General features: G+C 45.4%; 2 protein-coding genes across 4 annotated transcripts in view; one reads left to right on the top strand and one right to left on the bottom strand.

The window, feature by feature from the left end:
* The first annotated feature begins 241 nt into the window (after nucleotides 1–241).
* On the top strand, nucleotides 242–10,726 carry LOC130253159 (serine/threonine-protein kinase PAK 3-like). The gene is made up of 12 exons (XM_056491482.1): nucleotides 242–548; nucleotides 1,439–1,488; nucleotides 2,355–2,462; nucleotides 2,913–3,063; nucleotides 3,965–4,028; nucleotides 4,644–4,692; nucleotides 5,551–5,663; nucleotides 6,520–6,637; nucleotides 7,337–7,436; nucleotides 7,552–7,748; nucleotides 8,986–9,123; nucleotides 10,120–10,726. The coding sequence occupies exons 1-12, from the start codon at nucleotides 446–448 to the stop codon at nucleotides 10,237–10,239; spliced, it is 1,311 nt and encodes a 436-aa protein (XP_056347457.1). The 5' UTR covers nucleotides 242–445; the 3' UTR covers nucleotides 10,240–10,726.
* A 391-nt stretch (nucleotides 10,727–11,117) lies between these two features.
* Nucleotides 11,118–22,319, bottom strand: part of CAPN6 (calpain 6) — a 51,753-nt gene continuing 40,551 nt past the window's right edge. For all 3 annotated transcript variants that reach the window (XM_056491494.1, XM_056491496.1, XM_056491495.1), the window contains exons 10-14: nucleotides 21,840–21,962; nucleotides 20,223–20,425; nucleotides 18,769–18,890; nucleotides 15,249–15,385; nucleotides 11,118–13,956 (exon numbers count right to left, since the gene is read on the bottom strand). In XM_056491494.1, coding sequence (XP_056347469.1) covers nucleotides 13,774–13,956; nucleotides 15,249–15,385; nucleotides 18,769–18,890; nucleotides 20,223–20,425; nucleotides 21,840–21,962 — 768 coding nt within the window. In that variant the 3' untranslated portion in view covers nucleotides 11,118–13,773. The remainder of the gene's footprint in view (nucleotides 13,957–15,248; nucleotides 15,386–18,768; nucleotides 18,891–20,222; nucleotides 20,426–21,839; nucleotides 21,963–22,319) is intronic.

Here is a 22,319-nt window from a genome sequence, read left to right as displayed (position 1 = left end):
AGTTTTGTTATGGAATCAAAGAATCACCAGGAAAACGAGTTAAGCCTTAAATCATTACTCCATGGAAGCACAGATGAGTTTCATGCAGGAATAGGAGTTTGCATCAGGTGGGAGGTTGACATCTCACTGCCATAAAAGGGTTTCAGGCTCCAGAATGAGCAAAATTGAAGATCCAGCTGTTTCATAAGCAGCCTGGAACATTCCAGAGTGTGAACCTGGAGCTGCTGCCTCTGTGATGTCAAGGGCCCATTGGGGTGTCAGCAGGAGGTTGGCAGTGCCAACAGGACACTGCTGGTCCTGCAATGCAGAGCTCCTCAATGCCCCCTTCTGCAGGAATTCCAGGAGGATCCTTCTCCTCCAGGAATTCTCTGCCTGCAAGCCAGCAAGGGTTTTATCTGACCTCTGGGTTGTGCTGCTCTGCACCTTCTAGAACAGCTCTGCAAGAATGATCCGGCAGATCCGTGCTGCAGCCTGTGATTTGCTGTCTGCCACATCTGCAATGTACTTTTATCCAGAAAAACCCTGGCTGGCAACAGCTCATCTGGGGAGTAAGTAGTGCTTTCCTGGGTGCAGCATACCTGCTTTGGGGTCACTGTGTTCTGTATGCTCTTCCTTAGGAACTGATTTGGGAACAAAAAACCAGTGCGATGCCATTGGTTTGGTAGAACTCCTGTCAACAGCTTCTGTTAAAAGGGGTGTCTTAATGAACAGCATTTGGAATGTGGGGAGCACTGTGAGGGTTCCATTCCCTACACAGAGCACTCTGGGGAATCTGTAATTCCTTCATTTTGCTGCTTCAGCCAATTTCCAAAATGCAGACTAGAAGAGCTTTTCAGAAGTGCTTCTAAAAAAAGTGTGCAATTATCTTCAGAACTGAGGGAAAAATATTTTTTTGCCATAATTACAGGATTTGACTGATAACCTTTGCTAAAACAGTGATGACCTTCATGAGGAAATGTAACATCCAAACAGTGTTTGCTCCTGAACCCAGGAGCTGTTCCTGTGCAGTGTCAGAATAGAATTCACATGGCTAAGAGGGATATTTTGGGAAAGCTTTTCTAGGGAAACATTTTCAGCAAGCTAAAGACAACCAATATACACAATTTATTAATTAAAAAAAAAAAAAAAAAAGGAAAACTGCTTTAGCCCTTGGGCAGAGCAGAATCACTGACTATTAAAGAACAATTTACATTTTCTTGACCAAGTTGCTATTTATTTACTGGTGAAACAGCACAAAAAATAGAAAAATGTAAAAAAAAAAAATTAATCTGGTATTTTGTTCTGTTCTGTTGCTTACTGTGGAAAAGAACTGATGTTCCTGGAGGGATGTTGTGAAAGAAAAATGCTGTCTTATTTGGGCTGTGCTGTTCCATGGGGGATTCCCCACAAGAAGCAGTTTTCTAACAGCATCTGGTTCATCTTCTCTTGCCCACTGCAGATTTGATCACCCAGTTATCCAGAGGTGGATATGGGGCAGCCCATCCTTTGGTGAGTGGGGAAGGAACCTTTGACATTCCTGGAGTTTAAGAACTGTGTGGCAAGCTGTGAGTGAGCTTTCCCTGCTCCAACAGCATTCCAGCCTGAAAAAATGTCTGTGTCTGGTTTTGCAGCAGCAGCAAAGGGATCCCTGGCTGTTTTCTCAATTTGTGTTCAAAGCTTTTAAACATGAAGATGAAAGTCTGGTTTTGCAGGGAGAAGATTGTGGGTTTAGCCATGGTGGAATATCTAATTCACAGCAATTTTCAATACTGTAAAATTGCCCTATTTTAATTTAGTTTTAACAACTTAGAATTCCCCTTCTATCAAGTTTCATGATTTATCTTTAGTATAGCTGGATATATAGCTGAACATAAAGAGAGTTATAATTGATAATGTAACTCACTGGAACCACTGAAAGGAAGTTTTAAATAACAATCCATGCTAATAAATGTTGGGTTGCAATAACAATCCTAGAGACAGGAATGACATCCACATTAATATTGGCCAAATTTATTAGGGTTGATATTAAACATTTTAAATAGAGCACCAGTGAGGTGTGAAGGTGTAGAATGGTGCCTTTGATTTACTTCAGTTCTCTGACTGGCCTTTGTGTCAGCTTTAAAGCAGTTGGGAAACAGCAAATTTGGGGCACCTTGATGTAATGCTCTGCCCCTGCAGAGCAGCAGCTGGGGCTGTTGCAACCCCCCATAATTTATAGGCATTTAAATTGTACTGTAACAGGGAACTGAGGCTGTAGGATCACGTGCATGCCTAAATCAGTTTCTGATGCTGAAGCAGCTGAAAGTTGTGTGTAACCATCAAACCTCCCAAGTGGCAGAATTGAGACTCTCACTCATGTTGCTGACTGTCCCCAGGCCCCAGCACTGCCACCAGCACCTCAGCTGGCTCCTTCCCTTCCTGAAGAAGATAATGTCATGGAGGAGGTGGACGAGGAATCTACAACATTTTCCTCAGAAGAATTCGTAAGTGTCAGCTTTGGTTACCATTGGTGCAATTCAGAGCTGCAAGTTTCTGCTCAGACAGAGCTGCCACTCACAGCTGGAGGTGCTGAGGGCCAGAGTCCTGCCATGACACTGTGCTTCACCCCAGCCACTAGCACCTGGAAAATTGCTTTTGAACTTCCCCTTTGGTCATTGGTTTCCCTTGCAGGATAGAGGAGAAACTGTTTCCTGGATGTACCTGCCCCTCTGCACAGATTATTTGAGAAAATCCATGAAAATTGAACATGAAACTGGCCACAAACTTGTGTAAAACCAGCCTTTTGTTTTTGTTCATTCAGTTTGTGATGTGGGCAGTAAAAACCAGTTTAAGAGCACTGGATGTGGCACCTTCCTGAGGGTTTGCATGTGGAATACGAGCTCAGGGGATCCCTGCAAGCTCCCTTCCTGACATCACCTGATTTCTCATCACAGATCCACACGAGCTCTCTGCTGGGAGCTGAAAGTTCAGAAGACTTGTTTCTCCTGCCTGTTGACTTCAGCAGAAGCACGAGCACTCTGGACACATTCAGGGTCCGGCCACGGCAGAAATCCCAGCTGACAGAGGAGGTGCTGGAGCGGCTGAGTACGTGTGCTGTGCCTCTTGCCTGCTCTGTGCTGTGTGTGTGTCCCAGCCTGAGCTGCTCCAGAGGGACAGAGGGAGCAGGAATCATCTCTGGGCATTCCTGAGGGCAGCTCACTTCAGTTTCTCTGTGCTTCTGTCTTTGCTGAAGCAAAAGCAGAGATGGTTTCTGATTCAGCACAAGGTGCTTTGACCTAGTGAATGAACTACTGAACTGAGTGCTGATGGCCAAATCAAGCACAAAATATTTGGATTCCTAAATTCTCTTTGGTCCCCTGACAACTCATCAGAGCAAAAATACTTCACAGCAATCTATTAGAGTGAAGATCAATAGTGTGGTCCTTCAAAGGACACAGGCAAGGTTATCATCAGAATTTAGCCTGGTAATCCATGATGAGGGTCCTGCATCCTAAAGTTCCATCATTATTGATTATAACATGAGATGCTATTCTTTAAAACCATAAAGACAATCTTTGGGCAAACTGCTGAAAGTTAGGAAGATCCCCTCCTTTCCTGGAAATACTGCACCATTTCTTAAAAATTAATCCCAGAACCCAAGGTGCATTTAATCTTCAGAAATATTAAACGTTTTGTTGAATCACACAAAGTGTTTATCCCCAGGAAAATCAAGGCTGTGTTGTTCCAGCTCTCCTAAATCTTTGTAGAAAACAAACTGTTGCTTTGGTATCTGGTCTTTCCTGATTTCTGTCTCCACTGGATATTTCTCCAGGTGCTTTGTTTCCTGTCAATGTAACTCTTCAGAACACTGTAGAAAATCAGAAAATCTGTGGAGCCATCTGTGCTTTGGAGCTGCCTCTGTTGCTGTTGTTGCCCACAGAGGGCTCACAGCCAGACAGTGGGGCTCCATTTTCCAAGTGAACATCCTGCATTTCATTTCTTTCAGGGTCCATTGTGAACAAGGGGGACCCTATGAAAAGATACACTGACTTTGTTCAGGTTGGCCGAGGGTAAGTCCAATCCCAGTTACTCCTACAAGCCACAGGCCAGGAATTTTGCTGCTGAAATATCAAGTGTGAAGCCAAACAAGCTCCAAACATGATGTGGGTTTAGATCCTCTCATCTCAGTACAGATCAGAATTACAAATTTTGGTCAGAATTAATAATTGATGCTGGCAGTGCTTTGCCTGCAAAAAGGAGCAGGACCTGAAAGATCTCCCATTCCTCAAACCTCTTTGCCTAAAAGACCAACTTACCACCCCACAGTTGTCAGATGAAAGTTCTCAGTAGCATTTATTTCAAATATTTTGCTCAAAAACTATTTGGTACTCTGGATTATACACCTGCAGGACCTGAAAGATCTCCCATCCCTCAAACCTCTTTACCTAAAAGAACATCTTACCACCCCACAGCTGTCAGATAAAAGTTCTCAATTATATTGATATTTTGCTTAAAAATACTTGGAAATCCAGACATGGACATGACAGAGGCTGCTGTGCTGCTGTTTGAATAGATGAACCAAGGTGTTTTAAAACACTTCATGCAGCAGAGATCTCCTCCCTGGGCTGGCTTTCACTCCAGCACCTGAACTGCTTCTCCTTTCTTCACTGCTCTTTTGTTTCCAGGGGTTTTGGGACTGTTTACAAAGCCACCGACCCAGCCTCAGGAGATGTGGTGAGTGCCAAAACCCCAGCACGTTGTGCAGCTGCTCAGGGCTTTCCCCTCTGCTGTGAGCTCTGCTGGAGCTTTGGGTGGCCAGTACAGTTTCCTGCACAGGCTGGTCCTCAAGCACAGAGCAGTGGCAGCCTGCAAAACACATCTTGGACAGACTTTGTTCCTACTCAGGACCAGAAAGAATGCAAGAGGGACAGTGTATCTTTCAGAGAAGAACATAATTAAAATACCAGAGAATGGCTTATTTCTTTAGAAACCCAGAAAATAATTGCAAATCTGAACTGTGGTAAAGAATTGGAGTAGCAAAATCCAAGTTCAACAACTGAGAAATGTTGTGGGATTGTAATTTTTTTGTGTGTGTGCAACTGCTATGATCTTCTAGGGTGAGATTTTATCCATCATGTACACGTGTTTGCTTTGTTATGCAGCCAAGAGCAGCAGCAGTTGCTGAAATAATGGCCAAACCCCATAGAATTGCTGAAGAATTCCCAGGTGTTTTGATATATTTTCACAGTCACAAAGTCCTGCTTGCAAAACCTGTGTGAATAATAACTGATAAACTGAGGCCATTGGGGAAGAATGTGCAGGGTGTTGTCAGAGATCTGTGGGTGATAGTTTAGGGAAATTTTTCCAGAATTTAGATGGCAGAATGTCTCTGGCAGGTGTCCTGCAAGTGGCACTCAGGGAAATGGAGAAATCAGCTGCTGTCCTGTCACTTCCCAGGCCCTGAGGTGTGATCACAAGGTCACAGGGCAGTTGGCACAGCCCAGCCCCATCATTCCAAAACCACTCTCCCCGTGGTCCTTGTGCTGTCCTGCAGCAGAACCTCTGGAGCCCAGGTCCCCCATGTCATTTCAGGTGGCCCTGAAGAGGATGCCTCTCCGCAAACGGTGCAAGAAGGAGCTTGTCATCAACGAGATCCAGATCATGAAGGAAAACAGGCACCCCAATATTGTCAATTATATAGGCAGGTGAGTGGGTCTGGTGTTTTCATGGGAATGTTCCTTCACACACTGCAGGCCAAAGGTTAAAAACCCCTTTGGGCACTGGCAGAAGATGTTCTTTTTTATTGCTCTATTCATTTCCATGGATGGGAGGAGACGGCCTTGGGTCTCCATTAATCTTTTTTGGTGTATTTAGTTGGAAACCCCTTTCAAAAACCTGGATGTGCCATATCTTCCTAAAACAACAGCCTGTCAGTTCATTACTCTGTGTTGTGTTGTTTTAGGGTTTTTTCAAGTTGATCATATTTCCTATGTCTTAACAGTAAGTGCTGATAAATCATCATAGAAATTATTTCCCTTGGTCTGTTCCCTCCATTTTCCATTGCTGTGGAAGCCAGGAAGACTAAATTCTCATTTGCAGAACCACATAATTTGCCAGTTTTTAAATAGTTTTTCCTGTTTCTGACTGTATTTTATGCAGTGTTTTCCAAATGGTTTGCCAATATCTGTCCTCAGTGGTGCAGAGGCTCCTCCCAAGGATAACTCTGGAGTTGTGTTGCCTTGTTCCTGGCATGAATGGTGGAACTGATAAATTAAGATAATGACTCAGTTGATGGCAAGTGTCCTGGTTCCAGATTGATCTCTGCTGTTACTAAACTGCATTTTTCTCATTTGCCATCTAAAGCATCTCCTTTTTCATGGATTTGCCTTTTTCATTTAGACTGCACAGATTCCAAACACCCTGTAGCCTACAAGGAATGTCTCTCCATTTCATTCTGCCTCCATTTACAAGTGCCCTGGAAACAAAACTCCCCTGCAGTCTTTCCCACAAGGTAATTTAGCTGTGCACATTCATCTCCATGCCTTTGTTTCCTTCTCTCAGCTACCTGGTGGATGAAGACCTGTGGCTCGTGATGGAATATGTGGATGGAGGCACTTTAACCAGCGTCCTTGTCCGAGTCTTTATGGAGGAAAGACTGATTGCTGCTATCAGCAGGGAGGTGAGGGACCCTGCTTGTGCTTCCAAGGGGACAGGAGTGACTGCATGTTCAGAGCTTTGTTTCAGTGCTGCTGTTATGAGATGTAAAATAAAAGGGCATCTAAGTGAGCCTCATGCCAGTACAACTGCATTTCTTATACTCTGTTATTATACTCAAACACTTGTACTCTGTTTTTTAACTTATTTAATGTTCTGAACTTTGCCTCTTTAAACTGGAGCATGTCTGCACTGCATTCTTGGCCTGTAAAAGCAAACATGCTGGTGGCAGAATTTTAAACTAACAGCAAATTAAAACAGAGCCTCATTTCTCACAGCCCTCAGCTTAAAAGGAGAGCATTGCACCCCAAATGGTGTTTGCTTCTGAAAAGTGACTAATGTGCTACTCCTGAGTCTGCTGTTGGGGCCACCATAAAACCTTTGTCATGCAGCCTCCCACACAAAAGGGATCCACTTCTTAATGGAGAGAGAGAGAGAGAGAGAGAGAGAGATGTTTTCCTTTTTGACAACCCCTCCTTTGTCACCTGGATGGAGAGACCACAGCCATTGCAGCCATTCTGGCTGTGTTTGGAATGGACAGGCTATATCAACAATTGGTGTTTCACCTAGAAATTCAATCTTTTAGAGCCATTTCCTTTTCTTGTGTGATGAAATTAAGTTAATTAATTTTTATCCTCATGGGTTTTTTTTTTTTTTGTTTCAGTGCCTCAAAGCCTTAGATTTCCTTCATTCAAAGAATGTGATCCACAGAGATGTCAAAAGTGACAATATTCTTCTCGGATTGGACGGATCTGTGAAACTGAGTGGGTATTCTTGGGCAGACACAGAATCTGTGCTCTCAGACATAGAATGGGGAATTCTTGTGCTTGGTTTCCTGGTTCAAGTTGGTTTTGACAGTATTTTTGTTTTCCTCCTCAGCTGATTTTGGCCTGTGTGCTCAGCTGACCAAAGAGCGGAGCACACGGTGCACAGTGCTCGGCTCTCCTTATTGGGTAGCACCAGAAATCCTGAAAAAAAAGGAATATGACACCCAAGTGGACATCTGGGCCCTTGGGATAGTGGCCATTGAAATGCTGGAGGGAGAACCTCCATACTTTAAAGAAAGCCCTCTCCAGGTAAGCTGCAAACACTCTCAGATACCACTGTCTTGCCAATCTGTGCCATGTTTTGTCTCCCATGAACCAAAATCCCACTCAAATCAGCCTGAAATAGTTCTAATAGTTACAAGGCCCACTTCTAGAAATTTTCCTGCAGAACATCTCATCAGAGGAGAAGTGACCTGTTCCAGTGCAAAAATGTGCCTTTTTGGCCTCCAGCACTGCTTGAATGCTTCCTGCTGTGTTTGATCTCTGTCTGAGCTGGGGCTGTGAATGACAGCAGCAAGTTTCTCCAATTGGGAAATTATTGTGAAAAGCATTACAGGTGTATCTGCAGACCCAGATGTCTTTTCATATTCTGACCAGTGCCTTTCAGGGAGGGTCGCTGGTTCTAGAGATGCCATAATTATGTATTACCCCAAAAATTCTGAAAGTATGTTTTAGCAAAACTACTTGTAGTAAATTTATGATGAAGTTTTCAGTTTTTGATCCTAATTCCTTAAAATAAAATGATGAGTTCTTGTACCAAATGAGCAAGGACTAGTGGAGGAATGTTGCATTTTAAGGCTATAAGAGCAGTGAAAAGGATAATGCAACATAGTGCCTTGCATAATGGAGAAGCAAGAGAGAAAAGAGCTTTATTTAAAGAAACACTACACATATATAAAGGGTAGTTCATGCAAAACAAAACAGAAAAGATTCATTGGTCAAAGAAGGCAAACCTCCTCAAAAACATACTTCTGAAAAACATCACATCTCTCACACATCCTGCATGTGTTTAATCATTGTTAGAATTTCTTGACCTTGTAAAGGCCTGAGAAAGGCAAGGCCTCAAGGCTGCTTTTTCCCTGGTTCCCAACAGTATCCAACAACAGAGGAATGTGTACCAGGATAAAATCTCATGACTAATAGCTGAAACCAAGTTAAATGCTGCACAGTTAATTCCTGAGGAAGACAACAGTTCTAAAGATTTCAGTCTTCCACTAGTAAAAGTTCCCTGACTTTCCTTGGAAGACCACTTTTGGGTTGCCTTTGCCTTATATAAGACAGCAAACAGAGATGAAGATAATTATTTCCAGATCCCAGACTATTCTGAGTTGGGAGGGACCCACAGGGATCACCAAGTAATGTCCCACCTGGGGGTTGATGTGATCAGGGTCATTATCATGCTGCTCTCACCCTGGGCAGCGTGGGCAGCTGTCAGGCAGGCAGGAGGGGCAGCAGGGGAGCTGAGTGGCTGTGCTGTGTGTGCCAGGCCCAGCGGCTGATAGCCCGGAACAGGTACCCCCCGCTGAGGATGCCCAGCAAGATGTCCTTCCTGTTCCACGCCTTCCTGCACTCCTGCCTGGACACCGACCCGCGCGTCCGCTGGACAGCCCGGGAGCTCCTGGAGGTAACAGCACAGGCAGCCCTCCTCCTGCTCATCCCCACCCTGGCTGCTTTGCAAACGAGCTTGGCTTGGAAGGGACCTTTGAAGGGTCATGAGTGGGGACATCAACCTGATCAGGTTGCTCAGAGCTCTGTCCAACCTGGCTTTGGATGTTTTCAGGGACACCCCTCTGGGCAACCTGTGCCACTGTTTCACCCCTCCTAGCTTAAACAATTTCTTCCTTTGACCTAACCTGAATCTCTTCTCTTTTCATTTTTACATTACCCTTTGTCCCTTTGCAACAGGCCCTACTAAAATTAGGTTCCCTTGAAGTTTTAAAAGGCTGCAATAAGACCTCCCTGGGGCCTTCTCCAGGCTGAACAATCCCAGATCACTTAGTCTTTCCTCAGAGGAAAGGTGTTCCATGCACCCTCTGATCATTTTTGTCTTGTATTTTGGGAGTGCATTCAGTTTTAGCTGGTGGCAGGATAACTGCAGTAGAATGGTGCCAGGTACAGAGGCCCAAAATGGTGTTGGTGGAAGAGGAGCCCATTCCCAGCCAAGCAGAGATTTGGCTGTTCTTGTCTTGGTGCTGAAAACCTGCACTTCTTCAGAACAGCACAGGCCTAAATCCTAATGGGATCAACATTTCTTGGAGGTGCTGCAGTTCCCTATGGAACAGCTTGCACTCATCTTTTCTGGAAACTACTTTTAGAAAAAAGTAACCTCAGTGAGTCCTTTGAGTTTCCTGAAATGAAAAAAGCCCTGAGGCAGCAAGTGGCATTCCCAGAGTGCTGGCAGGGCCAAAATCCCTTAATAAATTGATTAATGGGATTACTGGGCCATGTTTGCCTCTGACAGCAAGGTCCTGAATATTAAGACTGAGATGGAGATTGTCCCCTCAGTCCTATTTCTGGGTATTTCTGGTAGCCAGAGGAATCTTGCTTGCTCTTGTGAGAAAATGGGTTTGGAAAGTAACAGTTCCTTTCTTTCTTTCTTTCTTTTTTTCCCTTTGGGCAGCACCCATTTTTACAGACAGCCATGAGTCTCTCTGTCCTGCCTGAAGCCATCCGCATAGCCAAGAAAATCCGTCAGAGCACGGAAACAGTCCACGCCAGCTCAGAGAAAAAGCAGGAATAAAATTTTCACTCCTTTGGGAAATGTGCTCTCTTCTCACCCAATGGTCCCATTCACTTCTGAATTGTTGGTTGTTTCTTAAAGAATGGAAAGCCCCAATTACAGGGGCTTTGGTATGGTTTGGAAATGGGGAAGGGTCTCACTCATCAGCTCCAGACCACGCTGCTCTGGAATGCCCTTGGGCTGGGTTTTGCCCAGTTGTGGCACTTCTGGATGAGGAAGAAAGTGCAGTTGCATTTCCAGCTAAAAACAGGTGAAAAATGGAACAGCCAAAACATCCTGTTGGATACACACAGTCAGCTGGGACTGTGGAGTGTTTGGAGAATTCCCTCTCCTCCTTACACCTGGCAGAATGCATTGACACAAAAAATATATAATATATAGAGATTACAGAGAAAGATATGTATATAAAAGATTACTAAATGGGGGGTATGCAAATGTACATAGACACACAATATACTGTATAATTATATGTAAAAATATATATAATATATATTATAGTACTATATTTTATATATATTATATAGTACTATATATACAATTATTATATATGTTATATAGTACTATATATACAGTTTTTATATAATTGTAATTATATGTATAGATAGTGTGTTACAGAGCTATGGACATACATGTACTTTGTATCTTACATTGTCCCCTATGCACAACCCCCCCACAACTCTACTGCACTGTATAGTTCCTTTTATATATATAGAAATATAATATATATCTGTATATATGTATGTGTATATATATATATATATATATATATATATATATATATATATAAAATATAGGGTATGTGTATATAGTGTGTGTATACATAGTGTGATATATATATATATATATATATATATATATATATATATATATATATATGTAATATTTTTATATACACTCAGAGGCGCTTCTATAACTGTTACACGGTGTATAGGGAGATACAATAGCGTGTGTAGGATAATGTGTGGCATCCTGTATAAATTAAACACCGTTTTTATCGGGGTGTGTTGCACCTGGCCGCGGTCACACCTGTTTGGGTGGGCACCGAGCGCCCTCTGGCGGCCGCCGCAAAAATCGCTAAAATTGTATTTTTTGTAAAATTTTATTTAGGTCGCTTCGTATTGAAAAGTTACAAAAGGTAAAAGTTACAAAATATTTTACACCCATTTCCACCTGTTTTCATTTTTGTACATAAATGCAGCCCTTCCCCCTATCAAAGAAAACAACCCCAAGATGTTTTTTCCCCACATGTTGGTATTATAACCATTTTAACTATCAGTGCTAGGAGCAGGCAGCAGCAGGGGACCGTGTCAGCCCTGCCCTTGCCTTGCTTCTCCTGGGCTTCACCTGGGAAGGCAGAGGCATCTGTAAACCAGCAGAGCCAGCTGTGTTCCCAGGCTGGATCAGCTCCTCCTGATGGGAAACCGAACAATTCCCAAAAATTAACAGTGCAGAGGTCCAGGCATCCTGCTGAGCATCCCACAGCTCCCAGCACTGCCAGTCCCTCAGGGCAGCACTGGCCAGCAGTGCCTGTCGCCACGCCACAGGGACAAACTGGGGAATGGCTGGAGCTGGCCCAATGCTCAAGGCCTGAAAGTCACCATGTCCATCTGCCCAGGCTGACTTCCCCCTTTGCCAGGCTGTGCATGCCCAAGAACTGCTGGTCCCACTGCTCTGTGCCACTGCTGCTGGGGACAAGCCTTGGCAGAGGCTGCAACAGGGTGGAGTGCTGGGACTGGGGCCAGGGCTGTGGGGCTCCAAAAAAGAGCCAAGGGACGTCCCTCCAGCTTTGTGCCCTCAGCAGGCTCAGGAGCTTCCTCAGCCAAATCCTGGGGCAGGCAGGCACAAACCCCTGGTGCCATCTCGGAGTGGAACTTTTGTCAGGCTGAACACTGACCCTCGGCCAAGCCAAGCCCTGGGAATGGCCCCATCCCACAGGGAACACTGTGGGAAGCACAGCCTGGAGCAGGGTGTGAGGAAAAGCAAAGCAAACAGGTCTCAGTGCATCACTAGGGCAGCCCTGACATTTGCAGTTCCCCTCATCCAGCTCTGGTCTGCATGAGACAGTTCATGCTTTTAAAAAGAAAAATCTCAGTTTACAAACATTTCTGAGAGTAAGCAGCCCTGGAGCCATGAGCTTACAGAGAATGTCACTTGGCTGTGGGGCTTGTAGTTCACACCTCTGACAAGACCTCTGCTGAGCAAAACAGCCTGAGCCCAAACTGTCTGAAAAGAGCTGGATTTAGGTCCTTGGTACATGATGGCACTGCAGCATCATTCACAGCCCCACAGTCCATCTCTGGCATTTTCCTAGCACAGCAATGATCCTTTTGGAGCCCTGAGGAGACTTCAAAACCTTTGTGAAAACATTAACTCTGTCAAGGGCCATTTCATAAATTGTAAAAATTGCACAGTGTGGCTGAAGTGGCTACGAGGCACATAGGAATTTCCTGGCTGTAAAAAAGGCAGAACAGTCCTTCAGCTTCACTTTACCACCCAGAATGTGCAGCTGTGTAAAATCCATTTCAGAGTGTGTGGCACAGAGAGCCCCATGCACTGCCAGGGTCACTGCCCAGCGTGCCCACCCCAGAGAGCTGCTGAGGGAACCCTGCCATGGGCTGCAGGGCAAGGGGAGAGCTGGCACCAGAGCCCTGCTGTGAGGGAAATGTAAATATCACCCATCCTCCATGGTACCCAAGTGAAACCATCAAACATCAGCTGTGCCAGCAATTAATGACTGCAAAATTCTGAGAGTGAAACCTGACACCTGCCAGGGAACAGCAACCAGCTTTTACAAACCCACCCTTCTCATGAGCTCGTTTTCTCCTCTTTCAGGATGGTGTTATATGTACCAAAACACGAGGGCTGTTATTCCATTTTTAGCATTATGTGGCTTAAACAAAGCAAGGAGGCTCCCATTACTGAATCTGTGCTCTGAGCAGAGCCACAGCTGAACTGTGAGGTGCCCTTGGACAGAGATACCAAACTGGGAGTCACCAGCTCGAGGTGGAGAAGAGAAGAATCAAAAATTCAATCTGAGAGCCTTTGGGTGGACAAAGCTCTTATTTGCTGTGGTGTTCAAACAGGCACTGCAAGATCTGCCCCCTGTGTTGTCCTGGCAAGTCTTAAGGTCGTGAGCTACAACTGAGCTCCTCGAGTAGTGACATTTTCACCAAGGAGCAGAAATACCTAATGTGTAGTGAAATTCATCAAGAAATTTATATCCTTCTATGGGGGGAAAACAAAATCCCCATGAATCCCCCTTGTACTTGCAGTCCCCAAGCTGCTGGTTGGTGCCCGATGGAGCTGCATCCTCAACGATGCTGCCGGGAAGATGCTCACATCCTTACCTGCCAGCATTCCATTTGTCCCCTGTCCTACCGCATGAGCTGCATCACGAGCATAGCAATGTATAAATATGCACTCCCCCTCTCCCAGTGATAACGTGGAGAGCCGGAGTGGTTTTTTTCCCCTTTGAAGCGATTATGCTGATGCTCACCCCGTGCTCGCTGGCAGCTCCGTGCGGCCGAGCGGGGCTCAGAGCTCGGCCAGGTCATCGCTGGAGAGCAGCGTGAGGCTGATGTGACCCGGCAGCTCCGCCGCCTCCCCGCCGCCCCGGGCCCGCAGCCGCAGCCTCCGCTGCTGCCGGGGCTCACCGGGGGATGCTGCCAGCACCGCCTGCCCCAGGAACTGGTCGCTCAGGAGCCTGCTGTGCCACACCTGCGACAGGGACACAAACCAAGCCCGTCACACCGCGCTCGGCAAGGTCAGCCCCGTTAACCCGCGGACAAGCAGAGACCGCCTCGCTGTGTGTCTCCATTTAGCTGATTGTCTGGGCAGCGTCAGGAGAGGCTGGATTTGCATGCTCATTTACATGGACTATGCAAATAAGGAGCAAAATGCAGCTTTTTCTTTCTAGGTCACAGCCTGCCTAGGAGAGGAATAAAAATGACCTTTTTTTCACCTCATCAGCAGTAAAACCTACCTCCAACAGCCTGTGTGTGCTGCTCTGCCTGCCTGGGCTCACCTCTGCACCTCCTCAGTGCCAGAGTTTGAGAGTCTGGCCCACAGCCTAGACTGAAGACAAAGTTTTCCTGGACTGCATCATCTCAAAGCCAAGCTCTATCTCTCCAGCTAGTGCTGAGGTAAACAGTGAGGTCTAGTTCTCACAGGACTAGAGTTTGGGGTAGAAAACTTCGTAATAACAGCCTTAGCTTTGGTTTTGTTTCAAACACTGACTCTGGACAACACTTGGCTTTTCTTTGTCTCTGTTTAATGAGGTGCCACATGGGGCAAAATCTGTAAATTCTTTCAAAACTTTGGAATGAAGTGTGCCTTGGAATGAAACATGACTTGTGATCCTGAGAGGAATGTTGGATTTGTCTTTACAAACAAGATGTGGATCTGCTGGTAGATAAGACTAGCACTGAGAGATAAACAATGGGATGGATTCCACTGACTGATCAATGGAAAAAGAGATTTGCCTTTACAAACAAACTGTAGGTTTGCTGATAAATTAAATTGGATACTGGAAGATGAAAGAAGCAATGGGGGAAAATTATGAATTCTATAAGAATTAAAAATTAAAAGGGAGGGTTATGCATTAGAGGGGAATCTCAGGTATCAAGTGTTCTGGGAAATCTGCACCTCTCAAGTACCTCAGCCCATGGGGAAAGAGAGAGGGAAATGTGGATGGGAAATTGGGATAAAAGGAGGCTGCATCCTCCAAAAATCCCAGAGGAATGCCCCATGGCCTCTCCCTTTATTCAAATAAAAGGACTCCTCTGTCTCCTTTTTGGACATAAACCTCTGATGTTTGAGGATTAATTTTCCTGACAGTCCCAAAGTGCTATCAGCTGATGTGGAGGAGCAGCAGCAGCACAGCCCCAGGCAGAGCCCAGCAAGGGGGGCAGAGGTTCTCACCTCTCCTGGGTATCAGTCACAAAGGAAGAGGGGCTCAGTGAAGCCCAGGGTGCTGCTGTGCTGCCCTCCCTGCCCTGTGGCTGTCTCACCTGGATGGTGACAGGACTGTCCACATCCTTCCTGTAGAAGATCACCTGGGTGTTGAACACGGGGCTGGTGGTGTCGTGCTGCACCGCCGAGCGCCAGCTCTGGTTCTCACACTTGATGAGCACGTAGGGATCTGCTCCTGCAACACAGTCAGCACAGCTCTGGGCACACAGGATGGCAGCTGAGTGCCCAGGAACCCAGCAAGACAATCCACAATCCCCTCCTGTGCCTGGCAGCACCACAGGACAGGGCACCAGAGCTCATCACAGCCACTGCTCCCTGACCAGGTGAAAACACAGAATATGGAATGGGTTGGGTTGGGTTGGGTTGGGTTGGGTTGGGTTGAGAGGGACCTTAAAGCCCATCCAGTTCCTCTTCCTGCCATGGGCAAGGACACATTCCACTATCCCAGGCTGCTCCAAGCCCCATCCAATCTGGCCTTGGACACTTCCAGGGATCCAGGGGCAGCCACAGCTTCTCCATGAACCTGTTCCAGGGCCTCCCCGCCCTCCCAGGGAACAATTTCTCCCTAAATCCAATCTAACCCTGCAATTGTTCTAGAAATGCTTTGCTTTTACAGTGAGCATTTTTATTTCTTATTAAAGTTTATATTCTCTTTACAATAAGGAGCAAGAACCATTTTGGAAACACCAAATACATTCAAATAGAATGGGCTATTCCACTTTCTACTTAACTTTTAATTAAACAAAGGCCATGTTTTGTATTTCAACACAACTCTGTCCCTTTCTGTTGTTAATGACAGAATATCTGTTTTTTTCCACACCTTGCAACTTCTTAGATACAGATTTTAAATAAAACCTGGATATCTGTAAGTCAAGCTCATGAGAGCTTCCAACACACACTTTTTCAACATCTACTTTAAAACACCACCACAGCCAGAAGGCAGCACAATTTTAGGCAACTTTAGCTTTTTAACAAATAATACCCAGATGATTTCCCTTAAACACATCACTCATTTACAAGCCCAGGTACCAACATCTCACATGAATAAACCACGTAGCAGCTGCATCCACACCAGATGCAGCCACCTCCACGTACAAGGCAGACACAGATTTTTCCATATGTTGCTCTGTGGTTACACCTGGCCAGAGCTGCCACGGGCCTGTTTCCCTGACAACCCCTCACAGTTCCATGGCAGGCAGCAGAATATTGGTTTTTCTGATGGGCAATTGCCTTCTGTGTCACTGACCTGTGAATTCAGCTCTGGGGCATGGGGTGGCACCACGCAGTGACACCAGGGCTGGAAAAGCTGCCCTCTTTGCAGAGCAATTTGGAAAATGGATCTGGATAAAACTGGGTCTTGCCTGTCACCCCAGTGGTGTTAACAACTTTGTATGAGGGCAAAGAGCAGAGCATTAACAGTAATTAAGAGATAAAGAGCATAAGGAGGGGTGGGGAAAGGACACAGAGCTAAAGAGGTGACAGGCACATCTGCTGGATGGATGAGGGAGCAGTTAATGAGGGGACTTGCTAAGTGAAAGGAAAAGGAAAGAGAATATTTGAACGAAACATAAAAATTCTCAGCAAGACCTCGAGAAACAGAGGGAGGTAGAAGGGGACACAAAATATTCCTGCACCAATCATGCTCCAAAATGTTGTGACCCCATGATGGCAGTGCTGGATGGGTCAGTTGTTTTGGGAAAACTGCCTCCAGTTCCACAACAAAAGGAAGCAGTGGGAGACCAATGGGGGATCAGATGTTCTCAGCTATGGATGGCCCAGTTCTGTGCCTGGTTTATTTACAGGACAAAGAAAAAACACCGAGATCTGCCAGAATGGAAAAGCAATGTCCTGGTATTGGCCATGAGCTGGGAATGAAACTGGAGCTGCTGCTCAGGAAGGCTCTGGCAGGGGAAGCAGGGCTGGGTTCAGCTCTGGGGCACACAAATGGCTCCAGCCCTGCCCTGAACCCCACAGCAGCTCCCTCACCTCAGTCCTGGCCACGCTGCTGCTCTGGAAGTTGTACAAAAGAACAGTGCAAAGGAAAATTGGAATCTGTAAAAGCCAGAGACACCTGAACAGTAATGGCATTTCTAAGGCTTAAAGAAATCTGGGCTCAGTAATCCAAGGCTTAATTTGTGGCTTTTTGAGAACTGCACCGAGGATCTAACACCCACATCCTGCAGCACTGCACCAAAACAAAAGGTTTCCTGGAACACATTCCTGGGGAATGTTCCCAGCTGCATTCCCACTCCTCTATACTGCTCTTTCCAGAGCCTGGAGAGCTCTGCCACCCTCAGCCACTGGAAAAGGGTGTGGGACAAACAGCAGGTGCAGTGCTGAGCCTTGGCAATCACAGCAGGTTGCTTTGCCTCTTGCAGGTGAATCTCTGCTTCTCTTCCCTTCTGCTTCTCAGGCTGGTCCCACTAAAGATTCTCTGCTTCCAGGGCTGCCACAACACCAAGGGTCTCAACACTCAGCTTAGAATATAAGCAGTGAAAAACAGTTCAAGATGCAAATCCAACATGGAACATCAGCAGGAAGAGTTAAAGGTGCAGGAAGAGTTAAAGGTGCAGGAAGAGTTAAAGGTGCAAAAGATGATTTGTTGTCAAAGAGAAACTGGGGGGAAAGGCCTGACAGAGAGAAGTGAGATCAATTTTTAAAACAGGCTTGGGAATGAGCAACAGAAAATTCTCTAGCACAAAGAGTTTCCTCATCATCCTGCAGACCTGCCACTGTGCTTGGCTCACACACAGCTGGATCCACTTCAGAACACACTGACTTGGAGAGAGGTGCTTCCACAAGGAGCATCCAGGCCTGAGTCTGGGCTGTTTGATTCATCCACCATTCCTGACAACAGCAAACCATCCATTATTTTGTCCAGACAGGGCAATGGATCAAAGACAGCACCAAGGAGGAGCTTTCCAATAAAGATTTGAAATAAAGATTAAATAAATTTCCTCTGGCCAGGAACAGCACTGAGCTGTGAAAAATGAAGACTATCAGACAGAGAGCAGGAGTAGAAAATGAAAAAGCAAAGGACAGCTGGGCAAGTTTCCTAATTGACTCAACATCAGGTGCTATAAAGACATTTGGGTGTCCTTCAGGACACTTCCTCTGACAGATACACAGTCATGTACAAAGCATTTAACTGTTCTACCTTACCCACCTGCAAATCACAAAGTCTTCCCTGCAGTGCCCTAATGAGGTAAATGTAACACACTCCATGAGTCTGTGCCATTCAGCTGCCTCCTGGATATCTTCCATTTAGAAAATACACAACCCTGTCAGAAGACCCTTACTAATCCCCACAATTAGCTCCTCAGGAGGGCCTGGCTACTCCTGCCCATCCTGCCCAGTTATGGACCAGCCCACAACTTGCTGTTGTGCATCCCCATATTCACCTGATCTCTTCACTAGAGCAGGTTTTACAGCATGATGGAAAAACAAATCCCATAAATCCTCTGTTTGGATAATTTCTGGCTGCCTACATATCAACCCAAATCACCTTTAGAGGACTGGAAAGCCAGTTTTACTCTTCCACACTCTCCTTGCACTTACCTCCTGATCTGTCTGGTTTCTGCAAACCCTCTGCAGAGTGGACTTTGATTTGGGTGACCCTGCGTGGGTAGCCACAAAGGAGACTCCAACATGTCATTTCAGGCCTATCTGCCTTCAGCTCCCTGAAAAACCATGGAAATAGCAACCTAAGCAAAGAATGTCAAGAAAACAATCAATGGTTGTGGGAATCTGGCATTTTTAGAACATGAGATTTGTAGTTTTTCCTCATCTGCCATTTTTGAGTTCTGTGGTGCAGAAATGACAGATGTAAGGAATAAAAATAGAGCAAAGCAAAGTAGAACAAATCTGTGTTATCTTTGGCATGGAAGCAAAAGTGGTGAAAAAACCCCAATCTTAAATAGTGGAAATCTGAAATCTTAAATAGTGGAAAATACTATCAAATCAAGAAATAAATGCAGTGGGCCTGATTCATGAAGCACTGGTTCTACTCTTGCAGCAACCACTGCTTCCAGAGGGGATGGTCACAGAAACAACCAGAAAACACCAGTGCTCAGTGTCCTGACCTAGAACTGGAGACCACTACAAGAAAAATCCAAAAGACTCAAAATGAATCATTCAAGAGGTCCCTAAGTAAACATTTGCTGACCATGCACAAACCTGGAGATTGTCAGAGGTGCCCCTGATGTCTCCAGGGCCCAGCTCTGGAGCCACATGAGCCAGTGAGTCAGGAGCTGGCAACCCCTTCTGTTGCAGTCAGTGAGTCAGGGGTCTTTCTGAATTCTTCAGAGAGAAATCAGAGTGCAGAGATTGAATTAAAGCCTTGGGATGGATTGAAGTATGTTAAGTCACTCATAAAGTAGACAGTTAAGCAGAAGTAAGTTAATAAGTTTTACTGTGAGCTCTAATGCTTTTAGTAAGTAAAAGGTTTCAAATGCCAGAGTAGCAGTCAGAGTTCTAGTGAAGGTTGCAAACATATTGATGTTTTCAGTAGAGGCTCCAGGCCCACAGCTGTAGACAGTGCTTAGACATAATAGAGCTCTAGTAAGAATATTGCTGACATTTTCCAGATAGAACAAGATAGGTTGAATGCATAGTTTATAGGTAATCTAGCATGCTAGAAGACTAGAATTCTAATAGGTTAAGGAGTGCTGGTCTGAGTTTGTGCCTTAGCTTGTTGGAAGAATCCTATATAAGAGTTTGTATTGGGCAGAGTTAGTGCTTCTTGCTATTGCTTTTAGCCACTTGCTTTCTGCCAGGCTTTCAGCCAGTTGCTCTTGCTTTTACTACTGCTTTTGCCATTGCTTTTCTGCTTGTTTTTCAGACTGATGTGCTTTGTAATAAATAACCTTTTAAGCAACTGTTAGCTGCTTTGCTTATTTAAGATAACCCAAGGAAGCTGGAGCCATGAGCCCCAGAGGTTTAATAACCTCACACCTTCCATGGAGCTGCAGCCTGTGGGCTAAGGAGGATCTGCAGCTGTGAGTGCCACCCACCTGAGCTTTGAGGGCACATCTGTGAAGAGCCTGAGGATGAACCTCGTGGGGACCCCTGGGGTGAAGGTGGTTGGGATGAGGACATAGCGGCCGCGCTGGAGGCTCCTCCTCAGGAACACGCTGCGTGTGTTGGAGTAGGGAGAGGTGGCCACTCTCTCCTGCACTGTGAGCTTGTGCAGCCTGTACCTCCTGTTGTCCTCCACCTGCAGCAGAGAGGGGTTAATGGCAGCAGAGAGTTCTCCCTGAGCTCTCTCAGAGCCATAAACCTCAACATGTAATAAAGGCAGATCATTTGGCAAGTGTTTCCTCATCCAGGTAAGCTGTGGCAGGTGAAAGTTTGGGGCTGGCAAGGACAGGGACCCACTGAAAGAGAAGATCTGATGCTACTGCAGAGCTGGGAACACTTCCAGAGATGGACACACCCCCCAAGGACTGCACCTGCATCCCTCTGCCTCCTTTCTCTAGCCTTTCTCAGCAGGCTTCCAATCCAGATGCACACAGATGGATTTTCCTTCCCCTTTCCTGAACACAAAAGCCACAGAATAACCATTCATGTTTTGTTCTAAGCCTTGAAGTTGTGCTCAACTCTTAACATCCTCTCCAGGGGACTGGTATTTGCCAGAGCACAGTTTAAATCTAAACCTCCCTCTCAGGCAGCTCTTGGGGCAAAGGCAGCCCTTCATTCTTTTCTGGCAGCTCTCTTCCCAAGGCCTTTAGTCATGCTAATGAGCCTGGTGTGTTAGAATATACCTAAAATAGAAAAATTACTGATCAGAAATAAAAATAGGGCACTGAACTTTTAGGAAGGTGTGGTTTTCTTTTTCAAGCCTTTCCAAATTACAGGTATGAACAAGGGAAATTATTCTGCTCTCTTAAACGACACTTTTCAATATCTGTGGTTAACAAGTGATTGGCAAATGAGTAGGTGTGCTGCAGATGTCAGCAGACCTAATCAACTGTTGAAAATTGATCTTTTTCAGGGTAGGGCCATAGATTTAATGTGATTTGATTTAATCCCAGGAGTTGTAGCAACAGATGACAGGATTACCCCAATCCTCAGTGAAAGAGCAGAAAAATTGCTGTTTCTTTGCTTCCCTCCTTCTCTGAATTTGAGTGTTTGCATTTTACTCAATTTGCCCTGAAAGTGCAATTAAATTACCTTTTGGGATCCCTGTGGCTCCTTCCCCCATATATTCATTTCCTGCTCATTAGTCCAGCTTTTGAAAACACATTTTTCTAAGTAGCAACAGAAAAACTGCAGACTTTTCAACCTCATTCACCTGGCTGTATTTGCTGATGAAATGGAGGCAGAAGAAGGAGAAAAAACCCTCCATGTTTTAAGCATTTAATATCATTTTGCCTCTATCTAGAAAGTTTAGAGGGTAGGAAAAGCACTTAAAATTTTATTGCAAGGGGCAGAAATTATTTCTTTCAAATAAATGAAATTTATTCAAATAGAGTTTGAGCTGAACTAAATTCAGCTGAGTTCCCATGGCCTGAGTGCACGAGCCAGACCCCAGGATAATCCTGGCTCTGTGTGCCACAGATCTCACTGTCAGGGTGGAGCAGGACTGAGCAAACTGCACAAACTCTGCAGCAGTGCTGCTGGCTGCCTACCTTGAGGATTTCAAAGCCAATTGTGATGTTGTCTCCTTTCCCTTCCTTCTTGTACCTGCGCCGATCCTCCTGCTGAAGTGACACCAGCACTTTGTCCTCAGCCTTCTTCACATCAAAGAGGTACTGGGAGGAGAGAGAAGAGCTGTTGGAATTGCCTTTTCCATCACCAAGGAAAAATGTGCATGCAAAGGAGCAAATGGAAATACAAATGGGGGAGGAAGGAGAGTTCTCCATGTAACAGATGTTCCCAGCAATTCACAGCTGGAAAATTAATGCTAGTAATAAGGAACATAAAATCAAAAGTATTAGGTAAATAAAAGGTGGTGATGGAAATGGGAATCTTAGTGGTAGGACATGGGGGAATGATCTTAAGGTGAAGCAAGGTAGGTTTAGACTGGATGTTAGGAAAAAATCCTCTCCTGGGAGGGTGGGCAGGCCCTGGCACAGGTGCCCAGAGCAGCTGTGGCTGCCCCTGGATCC

The sequence above is a fragment of the Oenanthe melanoleuca genome, chromosome 4A, assembly GCF_029582105.1.
Source record: "Oenanthe melanoleuca isolate GR-GAL-2019-014 chromosome 4A, OMel1.0, whole genome shotgun sequence".
NCBI classification, from domain to species: Eukaryota; Metazoa; Chordata; class Aves; order Passeriformes; family Muscicapidae; genus Oenanthe; species Oenanthe melanoleuca.
The sequence above is the reverse complement of the archived record's forward strand: the minus strand, read 5'-3'. Positions and strand labels throughout refer to the sequence as shown.

Excerpts from the sequence above, each read along its gene's own strand:
- LOC130253159 (XM_056491482.1), top strand. The coding sequence starts at position 446 with ATGATCCGGCAGATCCGTGCTGCAGCCTGTGATTTGCTGTCTGCCACA. Across the intron at positions 1,489-2,354 it reads ATGGGGCAGCCCATCCTTTG|GCCCCAGCACTGCCACCAGC; the intron begins GTGAGTGGGGAA and ends GACTGTCCCCAG. Across the intron at positions 7,437-7,551 it reads GGACGGATCTGTGAAACTGA|CTGATTTTGGCCTGTGTGCT; the intron begins GTGGGTATTCTT and ends TTTCCTCCTCAG.